Source organism: Tachyglossus aculeatus, chromosome 2, assembly GCF_015852505.1.
Source record: "Tachyglossus aculeatus isolate mTacAcu1 chromosome 2, mTacAcu1.pri, whole genome shotgun sequence".
Taxonomy (NCBI): domain Eukaryota; kingdom Metazoa; phylum Chordata; class Mammalia; order Monotremata; family Tachyglossidae; genus Tachyglossus; species Tachyglossus aculeatus.
This window is the reverse complement of record NC_052067.1, coordinates 15,999,541-16,027,340: the sequence shown is the minus strand read 5'-3', so window position 1 is coordinate 16,027,340 and position 27,800 is coordinate 15,999,541. Positions and strand designations below refer to the sequence as shown.

The window sequence follows — 27,800 nt, the reverse complement described above, 5'->3', positions numbered from 1 at the left end:
AGCGGTGATGGAGATGAGGGCTAAAATGGAGAAGAGGCTTTGAGGGAAACTTTAAAGAGAAGCAGGAAATGATTGACCTAAGAAAGGAGCTGATGCCCATCTAGAGGTGAGAAGCAGCTTGGCCTAGTGGATAGAGCACAGGCCTGGGAGACAGAAGGACCTGGGTTCCAATCCTGACTCACTTACTTACCCCTCCAGAGAAAAACCAAGGGGGTCAACAGTTAAGAGGACAAAATTGTTTCTCATTTAAAGGCTCTTGGCCAAAATGTGGTGGGCCAACTTCCCTTTAGAGGAGGCCCACAGCTCATGAACACATGTGTCCCATGGAGCTCCACAGAATGTATGCCCCCGTCATAGGATGACCACATGTCCTGTCATAGTTTTACAGCAGCCCATGAGCCCAGGAAAATTGAGCTCATGTTTCCTGGCCTGTGAATTACACTGGGGATGAAATTTCATCCTGGGCCCTCAGTCTTCGGCTCAAGAAAGAAAGGCTCAGTTCGGGGAAAAAAGCTGGATGTTCCAAGTCCTTGTCAGACATTTACGTTGAGACAGTTGTCTGCTTTCTGGCACTGCTTATGTTTCCAAGGGAGGCTATTCAATTAAGCTGATGTGGGGCTGCGTGAGTTTGCAAAATGCGTGACTACCCAAAAATCACCCAATTAGTGGTATTTATTGAGCGCTGACTGCACTGTACAAAGCACTTGGGAGAGAATAATACAACTTCGAGGAGCTTACAGCCTAGAGGAGGAGTTACAGTCTAGAGAACTGTAAGTAATCACGTAACCATATTTACTTAGCTAGAGACTCCACATAGGTAATTATAGGTAAGGAGAAGCAGCGAGGCTCAGTGGAAAGAGCATGGGCTTTGGAGTCAGAGGTCATGGGTTCAAATCCCGGTTCAAATCACGTCATCCCCCGGGCCTGGAAGGCCCTCCCTCTGCCCATCCACCAAGATAGCTCTCTTCCTCCCTTCAAGGCCCTACTGAGAGCTCACCTCCTCCAGGAGGCCTTCCCAGACTGAGCCCCTTCCTTCCTCTCCCCCCTCATCCCCCCTCTCCCCCCATCTTACCTCCTTCCCTTCCCCACAGCACCTGTATATATGTATATATGTTTGTACATATTTACTACTCTATTTATATATTTATTTTACTTGTACATATCTTTTCTATTTATTTTATTTTGTTAGTATGTTTGGTTTTGTTCTCCGTCTCCCCCTTTTAGACTGTGAGCCCACTGTTGGGTAGGGACTGTCTCTATGTGTTGCCAACTTGTACTTCCCAAGCGCTTAGCACAGTGCTCTGCACACAGTAAGTGCTCAATAAATACAATTGATTGATTGATTGATTGATTCTGCCAATTGTCAGCTGGGTGACTTTGGGCAAGTCACTTCACTTCTCTGTGCCTCAGTTCCCTCATCTGTAAAATGGGGATTAAGACTGTGAACCCCCTGCGGGGCAACCTCATCACCTTGTAACCTCCCCAGCGCTTAGAAAAGTGCTCTGCATATAGTAAGTGCTTAATAAATGCTATTATTATTATTATTATTATTACTATTCTCTGTGCCCCAGTCACCTCATTTGTAAAATGGGGATTAAGATTGTGGGGCCCATTTGGGACAGGGACTGTGTGCAACCCGATTTGCTTGCATCCACCCCAGCGCTTAGAACGGTACCTGGCACATGATAAAGTGCTTAACAAATACCACAGTTGTTATTATTATTTTCCAAGGCTAGTGCTGAGAGTGGAAGGTTTGGAAGCTGGCAGAAGGACAGGGTCCAGAGATCCAGGCCACATCTTAAACCCAGGCCAAAATCTGGAATGTGAGGTCCTTCAGAAGGTCACTATTCTTTTCACCTGCCACTGAGTCTGCAGTTCCAAATAGATGCTGCCTGACAAAATTGGAATACCTTTAGATGTTTTACACACGTACTCATGCAACAACAGGTAACACAACCTCACCTACTCTTGAAACACAATCCAAACTCAGATGTGCCAAAAATGGGAAAGTCCCCTATATGCTGAGGCCTTTTTCAGAGAAGCAACTTGGCTTAGTGGCAAGAACCCGGGCTTGGGAATTTGTGGCTGTGGGTTCTAATCCTGGCTCTGCCACTTATCAGCTGTGTGACTTTGGGCAAGCCACTTAACTTCTCTGTGCCTCAGTTACCTCATCTGTAAAACGGGGATTAAGACTGTGAGCTCCACGTGGGGCAACCTAATTACCTTGTATCTACCCCAGCACTTAGAACAGTGCTTGGCACATAGTAAGCGCTTAACAAAACACCATCATTATTATTTTTAGAGACCTGTTTTCCCAGAAAATTCTACTTTGCCCCTCAAGCCACCACAACGTCTAGTAACAAATACAGAGTGGTCTGCCCTCACCTCTTAGGAGAGGAATCACCGTGGGGCCAGTTTTCCCCTTAAGCAGAAACTCTTTATTCTTAAGAGAGTTTTTGTTTGCTCAATTGCTTCTCAGAATTGAGTGTCATAACCCTCACGCAGAGCAAGCCTTTTTATATTTCCGTTGGCTACTGTTTCTTTGTACTGTTCTTGCGTAGATTGCATTTCAGTAGGCGCATCCACCATAAATATCCCAAGCACTTGTTGGTGTAGAAAATCAGCAATATATGGAGGTCAAAAGACCTGAGTCACTTTTGGAGACAACTTTTAATACAGGATTTCTTCTCCGGAAAACACAGGGTGTCTGGTTCTCTCCAGTTCCAGGTCAGTCGCGAGAGTGAAACCAGGCACTTAGGAATGCACTGCTTCAGGTCACTAGGGGACTATTCATTGATCTGATAATAATAATAATAATAATCGTGGTATTTGTTAGGCTCCTACTATGTCCCAAACACTGTACTAAGTGCTGGGGTAGTTGCAAGATAAGCGGGTCAGAAGCAGTCTGTTCCACATGGGGATCAGTCTAAGGAGAAAGGAGTTTAATCCCTATTTTACAGACGAGAAAACTGAGGCACCGAGAAGTTGTGACACAGCAGGCAAGGAACAAACCTGGAATTACAGCTCAAATCCTCTGGTTCCCGGGCCCCATGCTCATTTCACTAGGCCACACTGCTTCCGTACTTGACCCAAACCACAATGGTAGCATTCAAAATGGTCCTAAGAAGCTTGAGTGTAACTCCCTAAGTGCCAGAAAAGTTAAGTGACTTGCCTAAGGTCACACAGCAGGCAAGTGATGGGGCCGGAATTAGAATGCAGGTCCTTCTGATTCCCTCCCGGGCCTCTGCTCTATCCCCTAGGCCATACTGCTTCTCACTCTTACACTTCTTCCGTGTTTCTGCATTCCCAACCACCCGAGCCATTTCTTTCAACATACATATAGTTCTGTTCTCTCATCTATGAATAAACGCCTTATTGTGGCAGGAGAATTTGCGTCACCGATGAAGCTTAGAGCTTTGTCATTGGGAGATATTCTCCCGTCAATGTTATCCGTAATGAAAAGGTCTAAACCAAAGCATCAAAGCTGATTCACCTGTGCTGGACGGCAGCACCCTGGGAAAGAGTCAAAGGCAGATGACCAAGTTATCAAAATGTTGATCAAAGACAATGGCAGAGACTTAAGTTTTTACCACGTGGAAAAAGGCAATGGTAAACCACTTCTGTATTTTTTACCAAGAAAGCTCTATGGATGAAAATCCACAAAGTTGCTATGAATCGAAAACAACTCGACGGCATTTGATCATCACATTCGTTCATTCATTCGATCATATTTATTGAGTGCTTACTGTGTGCAGAGCGCTGTACTAAGCGCTTGGAAAGTACAATTCAGCAATAGAGACAATCCCTGCCCACACCGAGCTTACAGTCTAGTGTTATACCATATCACTGAGGTATTTGTCAAGCACTTACTAGGTTCTAAGCACCGGAGTAGAGTCAATATAAGCGGATCGAACACAGTCTTATTTAAGCACTTGCTTATCCATGTATCCATCTTTCCATTCTCCTCCTCTTCTTATCTGGTGCATTTCATTTGTTTTGCCCTGTAGAGGGTAAGGATTTTTGCGTTCAGTCACTTAATACAGTGTATTTAATACAGCGTATTGTGCTCTTCGCATTGTAGGAGTCCAATCAATCAATTCCATTGATTGATTTTTTTGTTGTTCGTGGTCAGAAATCTCCCTGCTTGGCATCTTGCTGCTCCCTCTGCTCTTCTCCCACCTTCTCCACCGAGCTGTCTGTCCTCTGTGCATTACTTTCAAGCTCCAACCAGGACATACACACTGGGGACTAGAAAAGTCCCAAAAGCTAACTATCCGTCAGGCAGATATGCTCACAGTAGAATACCTGGGTGGGTTCTGGGTAGGCTCAGGGGTATATGGCTCCATCAGCGTCTTCCATTTACTCCTGCCAAGATGGACTAGAAATGGAGATCTGTCCGAAAAAGTCGCTTTCAAAAACTACAGCAGTTCCCCACAGACACGGCAACTAATTTTAAATTGGCTTAAAGATGCGTAGCATCGATCATCATCATCATCGATCGTATTTATTGAGCGCTTACTGTGTGCAGAGCACTGTACTAAGCGCTTGGGAAGTACAAGTTGGTCATGTGCCGGGGGAATAAGATCAATAGTGCTTTGGAATCTTCCTCGACACAGATATTTGGAGCCCTCTCTGGCGGAAAACCTTGATTTCACCAACTTTCTATTTGTATTGTATTCCAGCTTCCTAAATCCGTTCAGGGAAGCAACCAGTTATTCTACCCCAAACCACCTAAAGTTTTGGCTCCTAACACCAATTCAAATATTTGGGACCCCAGTTTCCTTGCAAGAGTGGCCAACATCCAGAGAAATCTGGAGCGAGCCAATTGGATGACGTCTCACAAGCGTGATTTCACAGGTATTATTTTCTCTTATAAATGTGTGCGTTTTGAAGGCCATGGTTCCATAGCTTAGTCCACTGTATTCTTTTTTTTCAATTCTTTATCCAAACTCCTTGAGGAACTGAAGGGGTGAAAATGTTTTCTGAGGGTAGTTGTCGATGCTCTTTCCTTGTAATCTGGGGACGTGTTTCCCACAAGACGATTTAAACACTATTCATTACTTTTCCTCACCAAAGAATAATGGCATGTAATGTTTCCATTAAGGTTCAGGGCCCATGAACCCTCTTGAACTGGATGATTATCATGAAAAGGAGACTGCTAAATTAACTGGAGAGAAACGGTTTGACTCAGAGCCCGTAAGTAAATATGGTCAAAACTCAATTATTCAAATAACTGTGAATTTTCCAACCCCCTTTCTATTTCTTCTTGATTTCTCTATGAACTGTTTCACTGTTGAGAGACAAAGGGGAAGTTGCCCCATTTCAAATGCCCTACACTACCACTCTAAACTGAGTGAAAATGCATTTCCAGAATCAGATATTGTGAACAACAGGAAGACATTTTCTAGTCAGTCATATTTCTGCTCTAAGGTATCTGCTCTGTTTTCTCCTCATCCAATCAGTTTTTGAAATAATTGTCATAGGTAGAAAGTTTAAATAGCAATTTAAATGGAAATGTTAATCAGTGCTGGCAAATTAGTGTCTACTTTGCATTTTAAGCAATTATCTGTGCATCTGGATGATTTTGGCAAAGGTTTTTCCAATTATTCTTAACAATTGAGAGTTGGCTGTATTTACTTGAGGTAAATACAAGCAGCTTAGTGATTACAGTTCCTTCTTGTGGACTGAGTGGGTGTGGATTTAGAGGTGAAGTGAAAGGGTGGGTCCAGCTCTGAATTATTTGGCATTCATGACAGTGATTTAGTTTGAGGTCAGAGCCTCATCCCTTGTAAAAGTTTAAATAGGAAATTAATATTTTTACCAGGATAAAATACAATGCCGCAGAATGGTTGCAGTGGTCTCTTCAGAATGAGAGTGTTGATGCAGACTCTCATCCATTCCCAAAGTGCTTAGTACAGTGTTTTGCACACAGTAAGCACTCAGTAAACACCACTGTTGCTCGATTGATTCTATAATTAGAGGAGACAGGATGAAATATGGTTTTTTCCATATGCTCAAATGAACGTGAGGAGAGTCTTAGAGTGAACAAGATATCAATCGGTTATGGTGGAACTAATTAAGTGCTTATCCCGTGCCAGGCACTGAACTATAATGCTGGATTAGCTACCCAATCTTCAGCTTGGACACAATCCCACATGGGGCTCCCAGGTTAAGGGGGAGGGAGAACAGGTGATGAATCCCCCATTTTACAGGTGAAGAAACTGAGGCACAAGAAGTTAAGTGACTTGTCCAAGGTCTCACAGAAGCCAAGTGACCCCAAGCCGAGATTAGAAGCTGGTCTCCTGACTCCCAGTCTCGTCCTTGTGATCTTTAGGCTTTCATGACCTAAAACCCTGAGACTATTTCTGTCTTTCAGGTTTCTTATGTAGCGTCAAGAGGTGAGGGTCTTTGAACCTTTCAGCAGCATAGCCTAGTGGCTAGAGCACTGGTTTAGGAGTCAGACGGTCATTGTTCTAATCCCAGCTCCGCTGCTTGTCCGCTGTGTGATTTGGGGCAAGTCACTTCACTTCTCTGTGCCTCAGTTACCTCATCTGTAAAATGGGGATTGAGACTGTGAGCCCCAACGTGGGACAGGGACTGTGTCCAACCTGACTAATTTGTATCTACCTTAGTGCTTAGTTCAATGCCTGGCACATAGTAAGCGCTTAACAAATACCTACTTAGGTACTTAACAAATACACTACTTACCTACCTTACCTACTTACCTACTTAACAAATACGCTGCTTAGAGAAGCAGCGTGGCTCAGTGGAAAGAGCCCGGGCTTTGGAGTCAGAGGTCGTGGGTTCAAATCCCGGCTCTGCCAATAGCCAGCTGTGTGACTTTGGGCAAGTCACTTAACTTCTCTGGGCCTCAGTTACCTCATCTGTAAAATGGGGATTAAGACTGTTTGCCCCCCCGTGGGGCAACCTGATCACCTTGTAACCTCCCCAGTGCTTAGAACAGTGCCTTGAACATAGTAAGTGCTTAATAAATGTTATCATTATTATTATTATTATTATTACCGTAATTATTATTTACTTGCCAGTCTTATTCCCATCCTATTTTCCGCCCCCTCAGAAAGAAAAATCCCATCCGTCCTTCTCCCGACCAAGACCGCTGGAAGGACGCACTGCCCGTTTGCTTCAGGGCCGGCGACCTCATGAGTCAGGATCACGAGATAAAATGCCCTCCCGCCCGGATTGCACCCCTGCACCCCTGTGCGTCTCCCAGGCTACCGCTCTAGGGCCGAGGCTGATGGAGACAAGCACACCGTCCGGCGGGGAATGCAGAGGGCGGATTTCGAAAACTGAAAACGAGATCAAGGGAGTACCACCACCCCAGGCTTTCTATCGACTCCCACCTCACTGTGATCGGGTGGTGCTTTATGAAGTAAACCCTTTCCCGAAAATCACCGACACCTGCCAGACAGAGTCTTTGTACTGGAGGCAGCTAGCATTAAGACCGCAGTCTGAGCCGGGCCCCGGACCCATCTTCTATGAAGATATGAAAGCCAGCCCTCACAGTCGGGACGTCGTGTGGCAAAACTCGGTTAGCCTTGGCAAGCCAGGTTTTCCAGGGGATCGAAGAGACCGAGGAGCCGCCCATTTAGAACCTGTTTCCAGCCCGCTCCCAGCCCCTCAGCAAGCTGGGAACTTGGAAGAAAAGCAAGATGCGGGACCCACCATGACCGATGCCGAGGTGGCTCGCCCTCAGACGTCCCTGATGGAGCGTCAGGATTCTTTTTCAAAAACGGATATGCACAGACGCTTCCATGAATCGATCCAACAAAGCAAAAAAGACCTCAGGGATAATCATCGTTTTGGGAGGAGATACAAGTTCTACGGCTTCCATTCATTTTATTTCCGTAATTGATATATACTCCTTTGTCCCTTGGAAACTTCACAACTGCAAGGGAAAAAAAAGAACTGAATCCCCTGCTTAGGGTTGCAGCGCTCTGAAGACTGCTGGGTTGCCGCAAACTCTCTTCCCCCTGCCGTTTCAAGTCAAGCACTCTTGCATTTTTGTGGATCAGAAAAAAAACAGTGTAAGAGGTTGAGAGATTAAATTAAATTTCCAGGCACAACACAGGCCATCTTGGAGTCATGAGGAGGGACAAAGCACTAACCTGAAGTCCTAGTAAGAAAGAAAAGGTCACTAGGGATTCGTTCCCTACTGACCTACAGAACTTCTGCGGCATTGTTGGGGATGACTGGTGTTTTGCCAAATGTATCGCCAAGGGATGGATCTCTGGCATCTGAGTGTGTGTCTGCGTGTGTGTGCGCATACACACTGGGGTGGTGGAATTGGGAGTAGGGGCGATGAGAAGGGGAAAATAGTTTTGCCATTGTGGTGTGGGTGGAGGAAAAGGCGGTTTGGACTTCGGCAGGGTCACGGGGACATATGGGTAAATGAGGGAATGGCTAAGTTCAGTGGAACCCGTTGAAGACTGAGGATGCCACCACGGGCGAGCAGGTAAGGGAAGCGAGTCCACAGAGGCTGGCGTTTGAAACTGCCACAGATAATCCTCAAATGGATTCTCACACAGATAATAATAATAGATTGTTAAGTGCTTACTATATACCGAGCACTGTGCTAAACGTTTGGCTAGATGCAAGATGAGCAGATCAGAAACAGTCCCTGTCCCACATGAGGCTCACGGTTGAAGTAGGTGGGGGAACTGGCATTTAATTCCCACTGTAAGGATGAGAAAACTGAGGAAGAGAGAAATTAAATGTCTTGCCCAAGGTCACACAGCAAGCAAGTGACCCCACTGTTGGGTAGAGACCATCTCTATATGTTGCCAACTTGTACTTCCCAAGCTCTTAGTACAGTGCTCTGCACACAGTAAGCGCTCAATAAATACGATTGATTGAATGAATGAAAAGTGACGGAGCTGGGATTAGAACTCAGATTGTCTGACTCCCAGTTTCTGCTCTTTCCACTTGGCTATGCTCCTCCTCGTCACTTAATCAGTGGTATTTATTGAGTACTTATTGTTTACGGAACACGCTTGGGAGAGTACAGTGCAGCAGAGTTGCCAAACACAATCCCTTCCTACAAGGAGTGACAATGTACGGAGGTGGCGGGGAAGAAGACATTAAAATAATTGAAATGAATCCTGAGATTCTGCTGTAATGATGCTCACTTGCATGCCAAAGAATGCTTTCTGATTCAGAGATAAGAACATTTTATGGAGAAAGAAATCCATCTTTAGGATAGCTTAAGAGTGGCCATTTGTTCAGTTTTGTACCAGACAGTCCAATTTCAGCTGCTCTCCCCCATGCCCTGATTTCTGGGGTTGGGGCGGTCAACAGCAAAAGAATGCTGGTATTGAGCATCGTAGGTGGCCATCGTTCAGGGCATATTCATTCATTCAATCGCATTTATTGAATGCTTACTGTGTGCAGAGCACTGTACTAAGCACTTGGAAAGTACAATTCAGCAATCAAAGAGAGACAATCCCTGCCCACTACAGGCTCACAGTCTAGAAGGGGAGAGACAGATATCAAAACAGGCAAACAGGCATCAATAGCATCGATATAAATAAATAGAATTATAGATATATATACACATCAAAACAAGTGAACACGCATTAATGTAAATAAATAGAATTATAGATAAGTATATAGATACACAGGTGCCGTGAGGCGGGGGGCAGAGCAAAGGGAGCACATTGTGGTGATGGGGGGGAGTAGAGGAAAAAGGGGGCTTAGTCTGGGAAGGCCTTCTGGAGGAGGTGAGCCTTCAGTAGGGCTTTGAAGGGGGAAATGTGATTGGCGGATGTGAGGAGGGAGGGCATTCTAGGACAGGGGGATGACGTGGGCCGGGGGTCGACGGCGGGACAGGCGAGAACGAGGCACAGTGAGGAGGTTAACACCTGAGGAGCGGAGTGTGCAGGCTTGGATGTAGAAGGAGAGAAGGGAGGTGAGGTAGGAGGGGGCAAGGTGATGGAGAACTTTGAAGCCAACAGTGAGGAGTTTTTCTTGAAGTGGAGGTTGATAGGCAACCACTGGAGATTTTTGAGGAGTGGGGTGACATGCCCAGAGCATCTCTGTAGAAAGATAATCCAGGCAGCAGTGAAGAATAGACTGAAGTGGGGAGAAACAGGAGGTGGGGAGATCAGAAAGGATGCTGATGCAGTAATCCGGTCGGGATAGGATGTGATTGTACTGACGCAGAAGCGGTTTGGATGGAGAGGAAAGGGCGGATTTTGGCGATATGAAGGTGAGACTGGCAGGTTTGGGTGGCGGATTGGATGTGTGAGGTGAATGAGAGAGCAGAGTCAAGGATGACACCAAAATTGCAGGCTTGTGAGATGGGAAGGATGGTAGTGCCGTCCACAGTGATGGGAAAGTCAGGGAGAGGGCAGGGTTTGGGAGGGACGATAAGGAGCTCTGTCTTGGACATGTTGAGTTTTAGGTGTCTGAAGGACATCCAGGTGGAGATGTCCTGAAGGCAGGAGGAGACGCGAGCCTGGAGGGAGGGAGAGAAAACAGGGGAGGAGATACAGATTTGGGTATCACCTACGTAAAGATGATAGTTGAAACCGTGGGTGCAAAAGAGTTCACTAAGGGAGTGAGTATAGATGGAGAATAGAAGGGGACCAAGAACTGACCCTTGAGGAACCCCTACAGTTAGGGGATGGGAGGGGGAGGAGGAGCCCGTGAAGGAGAGTGAGAATGAACAGCTAGAGAGATAAGAGGAGAATCAGAAGAGGACAGAGTCCGTGAAGCCAAGGTTGGATAACGTGTTGAGGAGAAGGGGGTGGTCCACAGTGTCAAAGGCAGCCGAGAGGTCGAGGAGGATTAGGATGGCGTAGGAGCCGTTAGATTTGGCAAGAAGGAGGTCATTGGTGACCTTTGAGAGAGTAGTTTTGGTGGAGTGGAGGGGACAGAAGCCAGACTGGAGAAGGTCCAGGAGAGAGTTGGAGGAGAGGAATTCGAGGCAGTGAACGTGGACGACTCACTCCAGGAGTTTGGAAAGAAAGGGTAGGAGGGAGATGGGGCGATAGCTGACGGGGGCTGTGGGGTCAAGGGAGGGTTTTTTTAGGGTGGGGGAGACATGGGCACGTTTGAAGGCAGAGGGGAAGAACCCATTGGAGAGTGAGCGGTTGAAGATGGAAAATAAGGAGGGGAGGAGGGAAGGGGCGAGAGTTTTTATAAGGGGGGAGAGAATGGGGTCTGAAGCGCAGGTGAAGAGTGCGGCACTTGAGAGGAGGGAGGAGATCTCCTCTGAAGATACTGCTGGGAAGTCCAGAGTCCCGGCCACTGGACTCTGAACCTCCAGGGCTCCGCTCCGATGCAGCACACTACGAAGTACAAGCAAAGATTTTTTTCTTTACAGGCTGGACCTGGCCGATATGACTGTAGCTTAATGTGGGTCCACTATCACAGCTCCAAGACTCACCAGGGTTTTAAGTTGTTAGCTGCTGTGGTCTTCACTACACATCGTGGCCACTTCTGCTGGGCCTGGCTTCCTCCCAGATTGTCCTAGGCGGTTCTTTGTTCAGCCCCAGTAGGCATCCCCCACCTCATGTGGAAGTGTGGCCTACTGGAAAGAATACCAGCCTGAGAGAGGACCTGGCTCCTAACCCCAGTTCTGCACCTGCCCGCTGTGTGACGTAATAATAGTAGTTGTAGCAGAAATGGTATTTATTAAGTCCTTACTGTGTGCAGAGCCCTGGTTTCTTTTATGGTATATGTTAAATGCTTACTATCTGTCAAGCACTGTTTTAAGCACTGAGGTAGGTAGACGTTAATTGAGTTGGACAGAGTCCCTGCCCCCATGGGGCGCACGGTCTAAATAGGAGGGAGAACAGCTATTGAATCCCCATTTTGCCGTTGAGGAAATTTAGGCCCAGAGAAGTGAAGTGACTTGCCTGAGGTCACACAGCAGCGTGGCTTAGTGGAGAGAGCACGGGCTTGGGAGCCAGAGGTCGAGGGTTCTGATCCTGGCTCTGCCACTTATCAGCTATGTGACTTTGGACAAGTCACTTCACTTCTCTGGGCCTCAGTTACCTCATCTGGAAAATGGGAATTAAGACTGTGAGCCCCACATGGGACAACTTCTTTACTTAGTATCTACCCCAGGGCTTAGAACAGTGAGTCTACTATTGGTTAGGGACTGTCTCTATATGTTGCCAACTTGTACTTCCCAAGCGCTTAGTACAGTGCTCTGCACACAGTAAGCGCTCAATAAATGCGATTGATGATGATATATATACACATTTTATATATATATATTATATTACAGTGTACTATTATATATAATGTATATATTATATAGTACATATAGCTATAATTCTATCTATTTATAATATATTTAATTCTAATTATATAATAGATATAATTCTCTTCTATTTATATAGCTATAATTCTATTTATCTATTCTGATGGTATTGACACCTGTCAACTGGTTTGGTTTTGTTGTCTGTCTCCCCCTTCTAATCAATCAATCAATCAATCAATCGGATTTATTGAGTGCTTACTGTGTGCAGAGCACTGTACTAAGCGCTTGGGAAGTACAACTCGGCAACACATAGAGACAGTCCCTACTCAACAGCGGGCTCACAGTCTAGAAGGGGGAGACAGAGAACAAAACCAAACATACTAACAAAATAAAATAAATAGATATGTACAAGTAAGATAAATAAATAAATAGAGTAATAAATATGTACAAACATATATACATATATACAGGTGCTGTGGGGAAGGGAAGGAGTTAAGATGGGGGGATGGAGGGGGGACGAGGGGGAGAGGAAGGAAGGGGCTCAGTCTGGGAAGGCCTCCTGGAGGAGGTGAGCTCTCAGTAGGGCCTTCTAGACTGTAAGCCCGCTGTTGGGTAGGGACCGTCTCTATCCATTGCCGAAATGTACTTTCCAAGCACTTAGTACAGTGCTCTGCACACAGTAAATGCTCAATAAATACAACTGAATGAATGAATGAATGAACAGTGCTTGGCACATAGTAAGTGCTTAACAAATACCGTTATTATTATTATTATTATTACTATTATTATTAAGTGGCGGAGCTGGGATTAGAACCCAAATCCTCTGGCTCCCAAACCCGTACTGCTTCCCTAAGTACTATGTGTCAGAAGTGGGATATGACCCACACCTCTATATAGAGACCTGACCACTGTTTCAAGGCCTAGGAAAAAATACACAGGTGAGAATAAAACATGGTTCATGTCCCTTATTGTCACTTAGCTTCCCTGTGACTCAGTTTCCTCATCTCTAAAATGGAGATTCCATATCTGTTCTCCCTCCTGTTTAGACTGAGCCTCATGTTGGACAGGGTTTCTCTCCAATCAGATTACCTTTGTATCTACCCCAGTGCTTTAACAGATATCACTGCTATGCAAAATCTGCACTAATCGGAGTTTATCCTAATCTTTCTTAACAGGTTTAATAACGTGCGCCCTAATATATATTATCCACACATTCTTGGGGACTGAATTATGGAGGTGTAGAAATGATCACTAATGAGCTTACCAGTAAACATTAATGAAATTCCACTTTCTTCAGCAGCAGGCTATTATCCACACATTCTTGGGTTCTGAATTATGGAGGAGTAGAAATGATCACTAATGAGTTTACGAGTAAACATTTATGAAAGTCCACTTTCTCCAGCAGCGGGCTGACTTCAGGCAGTGAAAATAATAATAATAATAGTAGTGATAGTGGTATTTGCTAAGTGCTTACTGTGTGCCGGGCACTGTAATAAGCACTGGGGTGGAGACAGGCAAATCAGGTTGGACATAGTCCCTGTCCCACGTGGGGTGCACAGTCTCAATCCCCATTTTACAGACAAGATAACTGAGGCACAGAGAAGCGAAGTGATTTGCCCAAGGTCACACAGCAGACAAATGGCGGAGCCAGGATTAGAACTCATGCCCCAACTCCCAGGCCATGCTCTATCCATTATGCCATGCTAAAAAGTCACACCAATGTTTGTTTGTTTTGATAGCATTTATTAAGCGCTTACTATGTGCAAAGCACTGTTCTAAGCGCTGGGGAGGTTACAAGGTGATCAGTTCACAGTCTTAATCCCCATTTTACAGATGAGGTAACTGAGGCACAGAGAAGTTAAGTAACTTGCCCAAAGTCACACAGCTGGCAATTGGTGGAGCGGAATTTGAACCCATGACCTCTGACTCCAAAGCCCGTGCTCTTTCCACTGAGCCACACTGCTTCTACTGTATGTTGTGGGTAACATATATGAAATATTTTTTGCTCTTTCCACTGAGCCACGCTGCTTCTACTGTATGTTGTGGGTAACATATATGAAATATTTTTTTTAATGAATTAAATTCCTTTCGTATGTTTTCCTCACATCTTTTATCCCAAATCTGATAGTACAATGCACTCTGAAAGTAAATGAATCACAGCACTTTTTTTTTAATGGCATTTATTAAGCGCTTACTATGTGCAAAGCACTGTTCTAAGCGCTGGGGCAGTTACAAGGTGATCAGGTCGTCCCACGGGGGGCTCACAGTCGTAATCCCCATTTTACAGATGAGGTAACTGAGGCACAGAGAAGTGAAGTGACTTGCCCAAAGTCACACAGCTGACAATTGGCGGAGCCGGCATTCGAACCCATGACCTCTGATTCCAAAGCCCGGGCTCTTTCCACTGAGCCACGCTGCATCAATATGCTCTTACCAATTGCCTAATAGTCTCCCTTTTTAAATTTTATAACTACCTTTCTAAATTTTATGTCATACAAAACCCTTCTCAGTTCATTTCTACAGGCGGTGTTAATTAGACTTTGAAAAAAAAAAATCACCTCTCCCACACCATCCTGTCTTAAATAAAATATCATTTTATTGGTTCAATCAGTGCATCTCCAACCTAAATATAGAGGCTCGTGATCATCTGACTGGACGAATTTCCCTGGAAGCCCTCTGAGATTTCTTGCTCAACACCGACGACGATGCCAGAGCGCAATAAAATGGTACTTTCGGTATGATAAAACCCGTGGACTCAGCAAACCAACAGCATTAAAAAGGTTTGTTAGAACTGCGGATGCCAACCGGGAAGAACGGTTTTGAGTCTTTTAATATATTCAGGTGAAATGCCCTCCTATAATTGGACTATTAAGACGATTTCATGGACCTCGAGGATTTGCCACTTTTAGGAAACGGGTTAAAAATAAGCCCCTCCCTATACATGTGCAAGCATTTGAATTCCTCTGCACACAGAAGCGCTCAATAAATACAATTGATGATGATGATTTGAATTAATAATAATAATGGCATGTGTTAAGCCCTTTTAGACTGTGAGCCCACTGTTGGGTAGGGACTGTCTCTATATGTTGCCAACTTGTACTTCCCAAGCGCTTAGTACAGTGCTCTGCACACAGTAAGCGCTCAATAAATATGATTGATTGATTGATTGATTGATTGATTACTATGTGCAGAGCACTGTTCTAAGCTCCTTCGGGGAGATACAAGGTGATCGGGTTGTCCCACTTGGGGCTCACAGTCTTAATTCCCATTTTACAGATGAGGTAACTGAGGCACAGAGAAGTGAAGTGACCTGCCCAAAGTCACCCAGCCGACAAGTTGCGGGGCCGGGATTAGAACCCATGACCTCTGGCTCCCACCGAGCCACGCTGCTTCTCTTAATTCCACACCGTATATATTCATAACCAAGACACGTGGAAGTCGTGGCTTTTCTGCAAATCCTTATCAATCAATCAATGGTATTTATTTATTCTGGGGTATTTGCTGTACTAAGTGCTGGGGCGGATATAAGCTAATCAAGCTGGATCAATCCACTCCCCGCCTGGGCTCACGGTCTTAATCCCCATTTTACAGATGAGGTAATTGAGGCACAAAGAAGTGAAGTGACTCGCCCAAGGTCACACAGCAGACTCAAGGCAGAACTGGGATTAGAACCCAGGTCTTTCTGACTTGGGGGCTTATGCTCTTTCCACTCAGCCACGCGGCTTCTCTTTTGAGCCCAGGCTCAGTGGAAAGAGGTCAGAGGTCATGGGTTCCAATCCCCGCTCTGCCACTTGTCAGCTGGGTGACTTTGGGCAAGACGCTTCACTTCTCTGTGCCCTCTCACTGACTTTCCCATCTCTGTTGACGGCACTACCATCCTTCCCGTCTCACAAGGCCGCAAACTTGGTGTCATCCTCGACTCTGCTCTCTCATTCACCCCTCACATCCAAGCCGTCACCAAAACCTGCCGGTCTCAGCTCTGCAACATTGCCAAGATCCGCTCTTTCCTCTCCATCCAAACCGCTACCCTGCTCATTCAAGCTCTCATCCTATCCCGTCTGGACTACTGCACCAGCCTTCTCTCTGATCTCCCATCCTCGTGTCTCTCCCCACTTCAATCCATACTTCATGCTGCTGCCCGGATTATCTTTGTCCAGAAACGCTCTGGGCATATCACTCCCCTCCTCAAAAATCTCCAGTGGCTACCGATCAATCTGCGCATCAGGCAGAAACTCCTCACCCTGGGCTTCAAGGCTGTCCATCACCTCGCCCCCTCCTACCTCACCTCCCTTCTCTCCTTCTACTGCCCAGCCCGCAACCTCCCCTCCTCCACCGCTAATCTCCTCACCGTACCTCGTTCTCGCCTGTCCCGCCGTCGACCCCCGGCCCACGTCATCCCCCGGGCCTGGAATGCCCTCCCTCTGCCCCTCCGCCAAGCTAGCTCTCTTCCTCCCTTCAAGGCCCTGCTGAGAGCTCACCTCCTCCAGGAGGCCTTCCCAGACTGAGCCCCTTCCTTCCTCTCCCCCTCGTCCCCCTCTCCATCCCCCCATCTTACCTCCTTCCCTTCCCCACAGCACCTGTATATATGCATATATGGTTGTACATATTTATTACTCTATTTATTTATTTATTTATTTATTTTACTTGTACATTTCTTTCCTGTTTATTTTATTTTGTTGGTATGTTTGGTTCTGTTCTCTGTCTCCCCCTTTTAGACTGTGAGCCCACTGTTGGGTAGGGACTGTCTCTATGTATTGCCAATTTGTACTTCCCAAACGCTTGGTACAGTGCTCTGCACATAGTAAGCGCTCAATAAATACGATTGATTGATTGATAACTAGAAGGTGAGATGGGGTCAAGAGAGGGTTTTTTTAGGATGGGAGAGACACGGGCATGTTTGAAGGCAGAGGGGAAGGAACCAGTGGAGAGTGAGCGGTTGAAGATGGAAGTTAAGGAGGGGAGAAGGGATGGAGCGAGAGATTTCATGAGATGAGAGGGAATGGGGTCAGAAGCACAGGTGGCCGGAGTAGCACTTGAGAGGAGGGAGGAGAGCTCCTCTGAGGATACCGCTGGGAAGGATGGGAGAGTAGCAGAGAGTGTTGAGAGCCAGGGGGTTGGAGAAGGGGGGGGAAGTGACTTTGGGGAGGTCGGACCTGATGGATTTAATTTTGTTAATGAAGTAGGAAGCCAGATCGTTGGGCGTGAGGGAAGGAGGAGGGGGAGGAACCGGGGGCCTGAGAAGGGAGTTGAATGTACGGAAGAGCTGGCGGGGGTGATGGGCATGGGTGTCAATAAGGGAGGAGAAATAGTTTTGTCTGGCAGAAGAGAGGGCTGAGTTAAGGCAGGAAAGGATAAACTTGAAGTGAACGAGATTGGCTCTGCACACAGTGAGTGGTCAATAAATACGATTGATTGATTGATTGTACTTCCCAAGAGCTTAGTCCAGTGCTCTGCACACAGTAAGCGCTCAATAAAGACGAATGAATGAATGAATGGATGGATGGATGGATGGATGAATGAATGAATGAATGAATGAATGAATGAATGAATGAGCGAGGCCTTCTCCACCGCGCCTGCGCAGTAGAGCCGCCCACCGCGAGGCCTCCTCCACCGCGCCTGCGCAGCAGAGCAGCCCACCGCGAGGCCTCCTCCACCGCGCCTGCGCAGTAAGGCGCGGGCCCCACCCGGCCGGGGTGTCCGACGTTGACCGAAGGCGTGCGTACGGCGTGAGGGCCCGCCGTCGCCACAACCTACCATGCTGGTCGGCCAGGCGGGGCTCCCAGCCCGACGGCCTTGAAGGACGGGGGGCGCGGCCAATGGCGGCCCGGGGGGCGGGCGCCGGATTGGTCGGCGCCGCGTGACGTCACGGGAGGGGGGTAGGTTGCACCCGCGCCGGTTACATAGCGGCGGGTACGGCGTGTCCTTGGGTAGAGGAAGGGGACGCCCGACGGACGTGCTTGGGCCTGTGAAGACGGTGAGTGACGGCTAATGGAGGGAGGGAAACAGGGACGAAGAAAGGCTCGAGGCCTAGGCCTCATTGAGGCCTGACAGACACAACCGCCAGGCCCCCAAGGGTCATCCCCCCCTAGCCCTGGTGACCTCAATCAATCAATCAATCAATCGATCGTATTTATTGAGCCCTCACAGTGTGCAGAGCACTGGACTACCGCCTCACTGCCTCAGCCAGGGCCTGGCTTCTAATCCCCTCCCTCCAGACAACAGTGCTGGCCCCATAGGAAGCGCCTACCAAATGCCCTCATTAGTATTAACCTGCTTGCTGCCGCCTGTGACCTTGGGCCGGTCACTTCCCCGGGCCTCAGCTTCCCCCTCTGTAAAATGGGGATTTAAGCCTCGTGTGGGACAGGAGTTCTGTCCAACCTGATAAGTTTGAATAGTAACCGGGCCTGGGTTCTAATCCCTTCCCCGCCATCTATAGAACAGTACTTGGCACATAGTAAGCGCTTACCAAATGCCCTGATTATTACCTACTACTGTGTGTGACCTTGGGCCGGTCACTTCCCCGGTCCTCAGCGTCCCCCTCTGTAAAATGGGGATTTAAGCCTCGTGTGGGACAGGAGGTCTGTCCAACCTAATAAGTTTGAATAGTAACCGGGCCTGGGTTCTAATCCCCTCCCCTCTATCTATAGAACATTACTTGGCACATAGTAAGCGCTTACCGAATGCCTTCATTGTTATCGTTATTACTTGCTGCTGCGTGTGATCTTGGGCCGGTCACTTCTCCGGGCCTCAGCTTCCCCCTCTGTAAAATGGGGATTTAAGCCTCGTGTGGAACAGGAGGTCTGTCCAACCTGTTAAGCTTGAATAATAACCGGGCCTGGGTTCTAATCCCCTCCCCGCCATCTATAGAACAGTATTTGGCACATAGTAAGCGCTTACCAAATGCCCTCATTATTATTAAACTGCTGCTGCTTGTGACCTTGGGCTGTTCACTTCTCTGGGCCTCAGCCTCCCCCTCTGTAAAATGGGGGTTTAACCCTTGTGTGGGACAGGAGGTCTGTCCAACCTGATTTGCTTGAATAATAACCGGGCCTGGGTTCTAATCCCTTCCCCGCCATCTATAGAACAGTACTTGGCACATAGTAAGCGCTTACCAAATGCCCTGATTATTACCTACTACTGCGTGTGACCTTGGGCCGGTCACTTCCCCGGGCCTCAGGTTCCCCCTCTGTAAAATGGGGATTTAAGCCTCGTGTGGGACAGGAGGGCTGTCCAACCTGTTAAGCTTTTAGACTGTGAGCCCACTGTTGGGTAGGGACTGTCTCTATGTGATGCTAATTTGTACTTCCCAAGCGCTTAGTACAGTGCTCTGCACATAGTAAGCACTCAATAAATACGATTGATTGATTAAGCTTGAATAATAACCGGGCCTGGGTTCTAATCCCTTCCCCGCCATCTATAGAACAGTACTTGGCACATAGTAAGCGCTTACCAAATGACCTCATTATTATTAAACTGCTGCTGCTTGTGACCTTGGGCTGGTCACTTCTCCGGGCCTCAGCTTCCCCCTCTGTAAAATGGGGATTTAAGCCTCGTGTGGGACAGGAGGTCTGTCCAACCTGATAAGTTTGAATAGTAACCGGGCCTGGGTTCTAATCCCCTCCCCGCTATCTATAGAACATTACTTGGCACATAGTAAGCGCTTACCGAATGCCTTCATTGTTATCGTTATTACTTGCTGCTGCGTGTGATCTTGGGCCGGTCACTTCTCCGGGCCTCAGCTTCCCCCTCTGTAAAATGGGGATTTAAGCCTCGTGTGGGACAGGAGGTCTGTCCAACCTGATAAGTTTGAATAGTAACCGGGCCTGGGTTCTAGTCCCCTCCCCGCTATCTATAGAACAGTACTTGGCACATAGTAACCGCTTACCAAATGCCCTGATTATTACCTACTACTGCGTGTGACCTTGGGCCGGTCACTTCCCTGGGCCTCAGCTTCCCCCTCTGTAAAATGGGGATTTAAGCCTCGTGTGGGACAGGAGGTCTGTCCAACCTGATTTGCTTGAATAATAACCGGGCCTGGGTTCTAATCCCTTCCCCGCCATCTATAGAACAGTACTTGGCACATAGTAAGCGCTTACCAAATGCCCTCATTAGTATTAAACTGTCGCTGCTTGTGACCTTGGGCCGGTCACTTCTCCGGACCTCAGCTTCCCCCTCTGTAAAATGGGGATTTAAACCTCGTGTGGGACAGGAGTTCTGTCCAACCTAATAAGCTTGAATAATAACCGGGCCTGGGTTCTAATCCCTTTCCCGCCATCTGTAGAACAGCACTTGGCACATAGTAAGCGCTTACCAAATGCCCTGATTATTACCTACTACTGCTTGTGACCTTGGGCCGGTCACTTCCCCGGGCCTCAGCTTCCCCCTCCGTAAAATGGGGATTTAAGCCTCGTGTGGGACAGGAGGTCTGTCCAACCTGATAAGTTTGAATAGTAACCGGGCCTGGGTTCTAATCCCCTCCCCGCTATCTATAGAACAGTACCTGGCACAGAGTAAGCGCTTACCAAATGCCCTGATTATTACCTACTGCTGCGTGTGACCTTGGGCCGGTCACTTCCCCGGGCCTCAACTTCCCCCTCTGTAAAATGGGGATTTAAGCCTCGTGTGGTATAGGAGGTCTGTCCAACCTGATTTGCTTGAATAATAACCGCGCCTGGGTTCTAATCCCCTCCCCGCCATCTATAGAACAGCGCTTGGCACATAGTAAGCGCTTACCGAATGCCTTCATTGTTATCATTATTGCTGCTGCGTGTGATCTTGGGCCGGTCACTTACCCGGGCCTCAGCTTCCCCCTCTGTAAAATGGGGATTTAAGCCTCGTGTGGGACAGGAGTTCTGTCCAACCTAATAAGCTTGAATAATAACCGGGCCTGGGTTCTAATCCCCTCCCCGCCATCTATAGAACAGTACTTGGCACATAGTAAGCGCTTACCAAATGCCCTCATTATTATTAAACTGCTGCTGCTTGTGACCTTGGGCTGTTCACTTCTCTGGGCCTCAGCCTCCCCCTCTGTAAAATGGGGGTTTAACCCTTGTGTGGGACAGGAGGTCTGTCCAACCTGATTTGCTTGAATAATAACCGGGCCTGGGTTCTAATCCCTTCCCCGCCATCTATAGAACAGTACTTGGCACATAGTAAGCGCTTACCAAATGCCCTGATTATTACCTACTACTGCGTGTGACCTTGGGCCGGTCACTTCCCCGGGCCTCAGGTTCCCCCTCTGTAAAATGGGGATTTAAGCCTCGTGTGGGACAGGAGGGCTGTCCAGCCTTGATTGCTTGAATAATAACCGGGCCTGTCCTCTTATCCCCTCCCCACCATCTATAGAACAGTACTTGGCACATAGTAAGCGTTTACCAAATGCCCTCATTATTATGTGCTGCTGCGTGTGATCTTGGGCCGGTCACTTTCCCGGGCCTCAGCTTCCCCCTCTGTAAAAGGGGGATTTAAGCCTCGTGTGGGACAGGAGGTCTGTCCAACCTGATTTGCTTGAATAATAAACGGGCCTGGGTTCTAATCCCCTCCCCGCCATCTATACAACAGTGCTGGTCACATAGTAAGCGCTTACCAAATGCCCTCATTGTCATCATTATTATCTGCTGCTGCTTGTGATCTTGGGCCAGTCACTTCTCTGGGCCTCAGCTTCCCCCTCTGTAAAATGGGGATTTAAGCCTCGTATGGGACAGGAGAGCTGTCCAACCTGATTCGCGTGAATTAATTAATTAATAATGGCATTTATTAAGCAGGTTGTCCCACGGGGGAGCTCACAGTCTTAATCCCCATTTTACAGATGAGGTAACTGAGGCCCAGAGAAGTGAAATGACTTCCCCAAAGTCACACAGTTAACAAGTGGCGGAGCCGGGATTTGAACCCATAACCTCTGACTCCAAAGCCCGGGCTCTTTCCACTGAGCCACGTTACTTGAGTACTAACTGGGCCTGGGTTCTAATCCCCTCCCTGCCATCTATAGAACAGTACTTGGCACATAGTAAGTGCTTACCAAATGCCCTCATTATTATCATTATTACCTGCTGCCGTGTGTGACCTTGGGCCATCCGCTTCCCCCTGGGCCTCAGTTTCCTCCTTTGTAAAATGGGGGTTAAGCCCCGTGTGGGATAGGGATTCTGTCCAACCTGATTTGCGTGAATAATAACCGGGCCTGGGTTCTAATCCCCTTCCCGACATCTGTAGAACAGTACTTGGCACACAGTAAGCGCTTACCAAATGCCCTCATTATTACCTGCTGCTACGTGTGACCTTAGACCAATCACTTCTGTAGGCCTCAGCTTCCCCTTCTGTAAAATGGGGATTTAAGCCTCGTATGGGACAGGAGATCAGTCCAGCCTGATTTGCTTGAATAATAACAGGGCCTGGGTCCTAATCCTGTTCATCTATAGAACAGTGCATGGCACATAGTAAGCGCTCACCAAATGCCCTCATTATTATCATTATTACCTGCTGCTATGTGTGGCCTTGGGCCAGTCACTTCTCTGGGCCTCAGTTTCCTCCTCTGTAAATTGGGGACTTAAGCCTCGAATGGGACAGGAGTTCTGTCCAACCTGATTCGCTTGAATAATAACCGGGCCTGGGTTCTAATCCCCTCCCCGCCGTCTATAGAACAGTGCTTGGCACATAGTAAGTGCTTAATGAGTGCCATCATTATCATTATTATTACAATTATGTGCTGCTGCGTGTGACCTTGGGCCATCCACTTCTCTCTGGGCCTCAGTTTCCTCCTCTGTAAAATGGGGGTTAAGCCCCGTGTGGGACAGGGATTCTGTCCAGCCTGAATCACTTGACCAATAACCGGGCCTGGTTTCTAATCCCCTCCCTGATGTGTATAGAACAGTACGTGGCACACAGTAAGCGCTTAACAAATGCCATTATTATTATTATTACCTGCTGCTGCATGTGACCTTGGGCCAGTCACTTCTCTGGGCCTCAGTTTCTTCCTCTGTAAAATGGGGGTTAAGCCCCTTGTGGGACAGGGATTCTGCCCACCCTGAGTCGCTTGACTAATAATATAAGTAGGTTATTTGTTGTAAGTGCTTACTTGGTGCCAGGCACTATCCTAAGCGCTGGGGTGAGTACAAGTGAGTCGGTGGGACTCGTAGTCTCCGTCCCCATTTTGGAGATGAGGTCACACAGCAGGCGAGTGGGGATTAGAACCCGTGACCTTCTGACTCCACCCCAGTGTACAGAACAGTGCTTGGCGCTTAGTAAGTGCTTAACAAATGCCCAAAAAGACCCGGATGCCGGACCCTTGTCCTGGGGGTTGGGGGAGGTCCTGGTTTGTCCCGGCAGCGTGCCCCCCTACAAATTCCTTTCCAGGCCCGTTATCCCCCAAACCACCTCGGCCCCCTTGGGTTTCCCTGCTAGTTTTGGAGCTATTTTCCTCCCCGCCCTGAGCCCCGGAGTAGCCATGGTTAGGAGTCGCTCTGACCTTGGCCCGCTTGGCTGCAGCGAAGGTCATAAGGTGATCGTGACCCCGTTTCTGACCTAGCCCCTAATAAATACGGGGAACTTTAGATTGGGTTTTGCCCCACTTCTGGGGTGATTGGAATAATATTCGTTCGTTGCACTGTGGGAGCTACGGGGCGAGGAAATGGGTCACAGTCCGGGAAGGGAGGGACAAGAGGTACTCCCTATTTTATAGATGAAGAAGGTGGGGCCCGGACCAGTGAAGTGACTTGGCCAAAGTCACTCAGTCAGCAAGTGGCAGAGCTGGGATTAGAACCCAGGTGACCCAACTGCCAGGCCCATCAGTGATCATGCCACTAAGCCACGCAGCTTATTGTGAATGTATAAAGTTCCCTCCCCCCAAATAAGCCTGTTGGTATTAAAAAAAAAAAAATTAAGGTGTTCAGAGGGACCAATAATGTAGGGATTAAACAAAAAAAAAACTAACCTCAATGCCCATCTTCTACCCAGTGCTAACTTTTGAGAAACACGCGGAGATTACAGATGAATAATTCTGCCCCTGGGGGAAAAAAGGTGACTATAGACTACGCTTTTAATTTTTAGCATTCATAATGGGTGACTTTGAGAAGGGTAAGAAGATCTTTGTGCAGAAATGCGCCCAGTGCCACACAGTCGAAAAGGGAGGCAAGCACAAGACCGGACCCAACCTGAATGGACTGTTTGGACGGAAGACTGGGCAGGCTCCGGGTTTTAGTTACACAGATGCCAACAAGAGCAAAGGTAAACGGGGAAAGGGAAATGGTGGGAAGGGCTGTTTAAGAAGGGAGGTGGGCAGTATATTTCACTACGTTTGTGGTATGAACTCCCCACGGTTGGGTCTGTTGAATTAACTATCCTAACTTGTCGTCTAGGCATCACCTGGGGTGAGGAAACACTGATGGAATACTTGGAAAATCCCAAGAAGTATATCCCTGGCACGAAAATGATCTTCGCCGGCATTAAGAAGAAGGGTGAAAGGGCAGACTTGGTAGCATATCTCAAAAAAGCTACCACGGAGTAATAGTTGTTTCCCGCCTTATTTATTTCAGAAATGGGATGTGTCCTGTGATTGATTTTCTTTTCCTTTTTTTTTTTGTACATGCACCATACCTCTACCCTTCAATTAGTCTCCTCGACCAGAAAGTTATAAATGGCTGTTCAGATTTATTGTTCTAGTCATGACTTAAAAAGAATTGTGTAAACCAGATTGGCATTTGTTTTAAATAATACGATCATGCGCTCTGTGTTTTTGTAGTCATCCCAAATCACTTAAATTGAATGGTGTCACTTTTTTTAAAAAACAAGACTACCCAAGTCTAGTGGCTAGTGAAGTCTCGGCTTGAAACGATGGTTAACGCCACCCCTCAGAAGAACCCAGGAGAAATGAATCTCTTTTAATTTTGTAATAGTATCAGTCAAATAACTATTTTAAGCACTGGGGAAAACTGAATTGCCTTGCATGAGAGAGGAAACCCTATGTGTGGTCTGCAAAAAAAAGGTGCTTTTAAATAATTTAGAGCCAAAGTGCCCTAGCCTGCTACCCAAGTGAATGGGATGGAGGGGCCGGGCCACTGAATAGAAATAAAAGTAGGACGTTCCACAGTCGATTCCTATTCATTTTGCTGTGGCTTAAGTAAAATTCTAGTTTTATGACCTGATTAGAGAAATGCCGAGGCATTTTAATATGTTTGTCAAATCTCCTAGAATACTGGTTTCCCAGTTTCTAGGAAAGGGTCTTCCCAAATCAAGTATCGAGCAATGGCTAAGCCAGCATTAATGGGTTGATGCCGAAGGAATTGAAATCAGACTCCTGATCAGTTTTTTGTCTGGTTTTTTAGCGTACCCGGATCAAGCTAAATGGTAGCTATGAGCACTGGGGCATATAACACCTTTCATTTAAAGGTTACTATAGAGAATCCAGTTGTTCAAAAATGTAAAAATTTGCAGACGAACATGTGAATACTGTACCATGTTTTCTTAACAAACGCCTTTGGAAGGTCAGAAGTGTAGATTACCATCCACACAGTTTGTAAATGGTGTGATCAATAACATAATTAAAAATCTTCTGAACGTAGTTCCTTTTCTGAAAGTTTTTGAGTTAGTTATAATTGTGAACTACTTTGTTGTGCAGCTAAGTAGGTTGTTTTAATGGCCTGCAACCATCTTGGCTAAGCAAGCATGTAGTGTATTTGACTCTGAGAGGAGTTTCCAAATCCCTGTGACAGAGGGAAAGGTGTACAGAATTTCAGTTTGAGGGGCATTTTCTTAGCCCCATGTCTTAAAAGATATGAGTGTTTACAATTGAAGGATGTCTTGAAACAAGCCTGGTGGCACGGTCGGTACACCAAATTGGCTCACACTGATGTTTCTGGGGCAGACAAGTCCTGCTTTATTACAGCTTCGACCTCTTTATGAGTCCTTAAAGTATTAGGTAGAAGGAATTGAGAGTAGCTTTCAGTGCTGCTTTGGAACCTCGATTTCAGCTGTGGCCAAGATGAATGATACCTCAAGGGTGTGTAGTTGGAGCCAAAGTACTTTTTTTAATAGTGCTTGTTAAGTGTGCACTACGTAACCTGGTATTATTGTAAGCACTGGGATTAGGTACAAGGTGATCAGGTTGGACTCTGTCAAGGTGGAGGGAAGAGGGATTCATATCTGTTTTATCAGTAACAGAGAAGTCAAGTTGTCAGGACTGGGGTTCTAGTCCTGGCTCCGTCATTCGTCTGCTGGGTGACCCTGGGCAAGTCACTTCATTGTGCCTGTTTCCTCATCTGTAAAAAGGGGATTAAGACTGACCTCTATGTGGGACAGAGACTATTGGACCCGTATCTCCCCCAGCGCAAACCTATCAGGTGGGTACTCCTTCAAATTTCCCCTGTCCTATTCCCATCTTCCCCAGCAGTGTCTCAAGAGAGTATCTCCTGCCTCTTAAAATCTACCCCTTCCACCTGTGCCTCTAACCCCATCCCTTACCAATTTATAATAATAATAATAATGATGATGGCATTTATTGTGTTTATTATGGTGCAAAGCACTGTTCTAAGCGCAGGGGAGGTTACAAGGTGATCAGGTTGTCCCTCGGTCTTAATCCCCAATCCCTCAGTCTTAATCCCCATTTTCCAGATGAGGTAACTGAAGCCCAGAGAAGTGAAGTGACTTGCTCAAAGTCACCCAGCTGACAATTGGCGGAGCCGGGGTTTGAACCCATGACCTCTGACTCCAAAGCCCGGGCTCTTTCCACTGAACCACGCTGCTTCTCCTTCCCTGACCATCTTCAGCTGTTCACTCTCCACTGGCTTCTGCCCCACTGCTTTCAAACATGCACATGTATCCCCTATCCTAAAAAAAAACCTCCCGTGACTATACTGCCCATTTCTCTTCAAACTCCTTGAACAAGCTGCTGCCTCCACTTCCACTCCAGTTCTCTCCTTGACTCCCTTAAATCCCCGGACACTTGCCCTCTCAAAGGTCACCGGTGAGTTTAGTAAAGCGATAAGGCCTTATCCTAATCTTCAACCTCTCAACTGCATTCTAGGCCATTGACAAACCCTCTCCCCACTCCCAGCTTCTGGAAACACCTGACTTTGGCTGCACTGACATTGTCCTCTCCTGGTTCTAACCCTCCTACTGCTCTTTCTTAGTCTCTTGCAGGCTTTTCCCCTGCCTTCCACCTTCTACCTGGGAATCTATCAAGGCTCAGCTCTGGATCCTCTTCTATTTTCCATCTCCACCCACTCATCATCAATCGTATTTATTGAGCGCTTACTATGTGCAGAGCACTGTACTAAGCACTTGGGAAGTACAAACTGGCGACATACAGAGACAGTCCCTACCCAACAGTGGGCTCACAGTCTAAAAGGGGGAGACAGAGAACAGAACCAAACATACTAACAAAATAAAATAAATAGAATAGATATGTACAAGTAAAATAAAATAGAGTAATAAATATGTACAAAAATATATACATATATATAGCTGCTGTGGGGAAAGGAAGGAGGTAGGATGGGGGGGATGGAGAATGAACATATTCGCTTCTGTCTCTATGTGGGTGATCCCCAAATCTCCGTCTCCAGCTCCGATGCTTCTCCGCAGT

General features: G+C 47.0%; 2 protein-coding genes across 2 annotated transcripts in view; both read left to right on the top strand.

Annotated features, from left to right (window-relative positions):
• Nucleotides 1-8,119, top strand: part of C2H7orf31 (chromosome 2 C7orf31 homolog) — a 41,554-nt gene extending 33,435 nt beyond the window's left edge. The window contains exons 7-9 of the mRNA XM_038740870.1: nucleotides 4,683-4,857; nucleotides 5,105-5,196; nucleotides 7,079-8,119. Of these exons, the coding sequence (XP_038596798.1) occupies nucleotides 4,683-4,857; nucleotides 5,105-5,196; nucleotides 7,079-7,873 (1,062 nt within the window). The 3' untranslated portion in view covers nucleotides 7,874-8,119. The remainder of the gene's footprint in view (nucleotides 1-4,682; nucleotides 4,858-5,104; nucleotides 5,197-7,078) is intronic.
• Nucleotides 8,120-18,099: 9,980 nt separating this feature from the next.
• Nucleotides 18,100-25,781, top strand: LOC119920877 (cytochrome c). The gene is made up of 3 exons (XM_038741102.1): nucleotides 18,100-18,203; nucleotides 24,272-24,448; nucleotides 24,580-25,781. The coding sequence occupies exons 2-3, from the start codon at nucleotides 24,280-24,282 to the stop codon at nucleotides 24,726-24,728; spliced, it is 318 nt and encodes a 105-aa protein (XP_038597030.1). The 5' UTR covers nucleotides 18,100-18,203; nucleotides 24,272-24,279; the 3' UTR covers nucleotides 24,729-25,781.
• The last annotated feature ends 2,019 nt before the right edge of the window (nucleotides 25,782-27,800 follow it).

What these genes read in the sequence shown, in the direction of transcription:
- LOC119920877 (XM_038741102.1), top strand. Translation starts at nt 24,280, where the DNA reads ATGGGTGACTTTGAGAAGGGTAAGAAGATCTTTGTGCAGAAATGCGCC. An exon ending in AGATGCCAACAAGAGCAAAG is followed by an intron (nt 24,449 to 24,579) that starts GTAAACGGGGAA and finishes CTTGTCGTCTAG; the next exon opens with GCATCACCTGGGGTGAGGAA.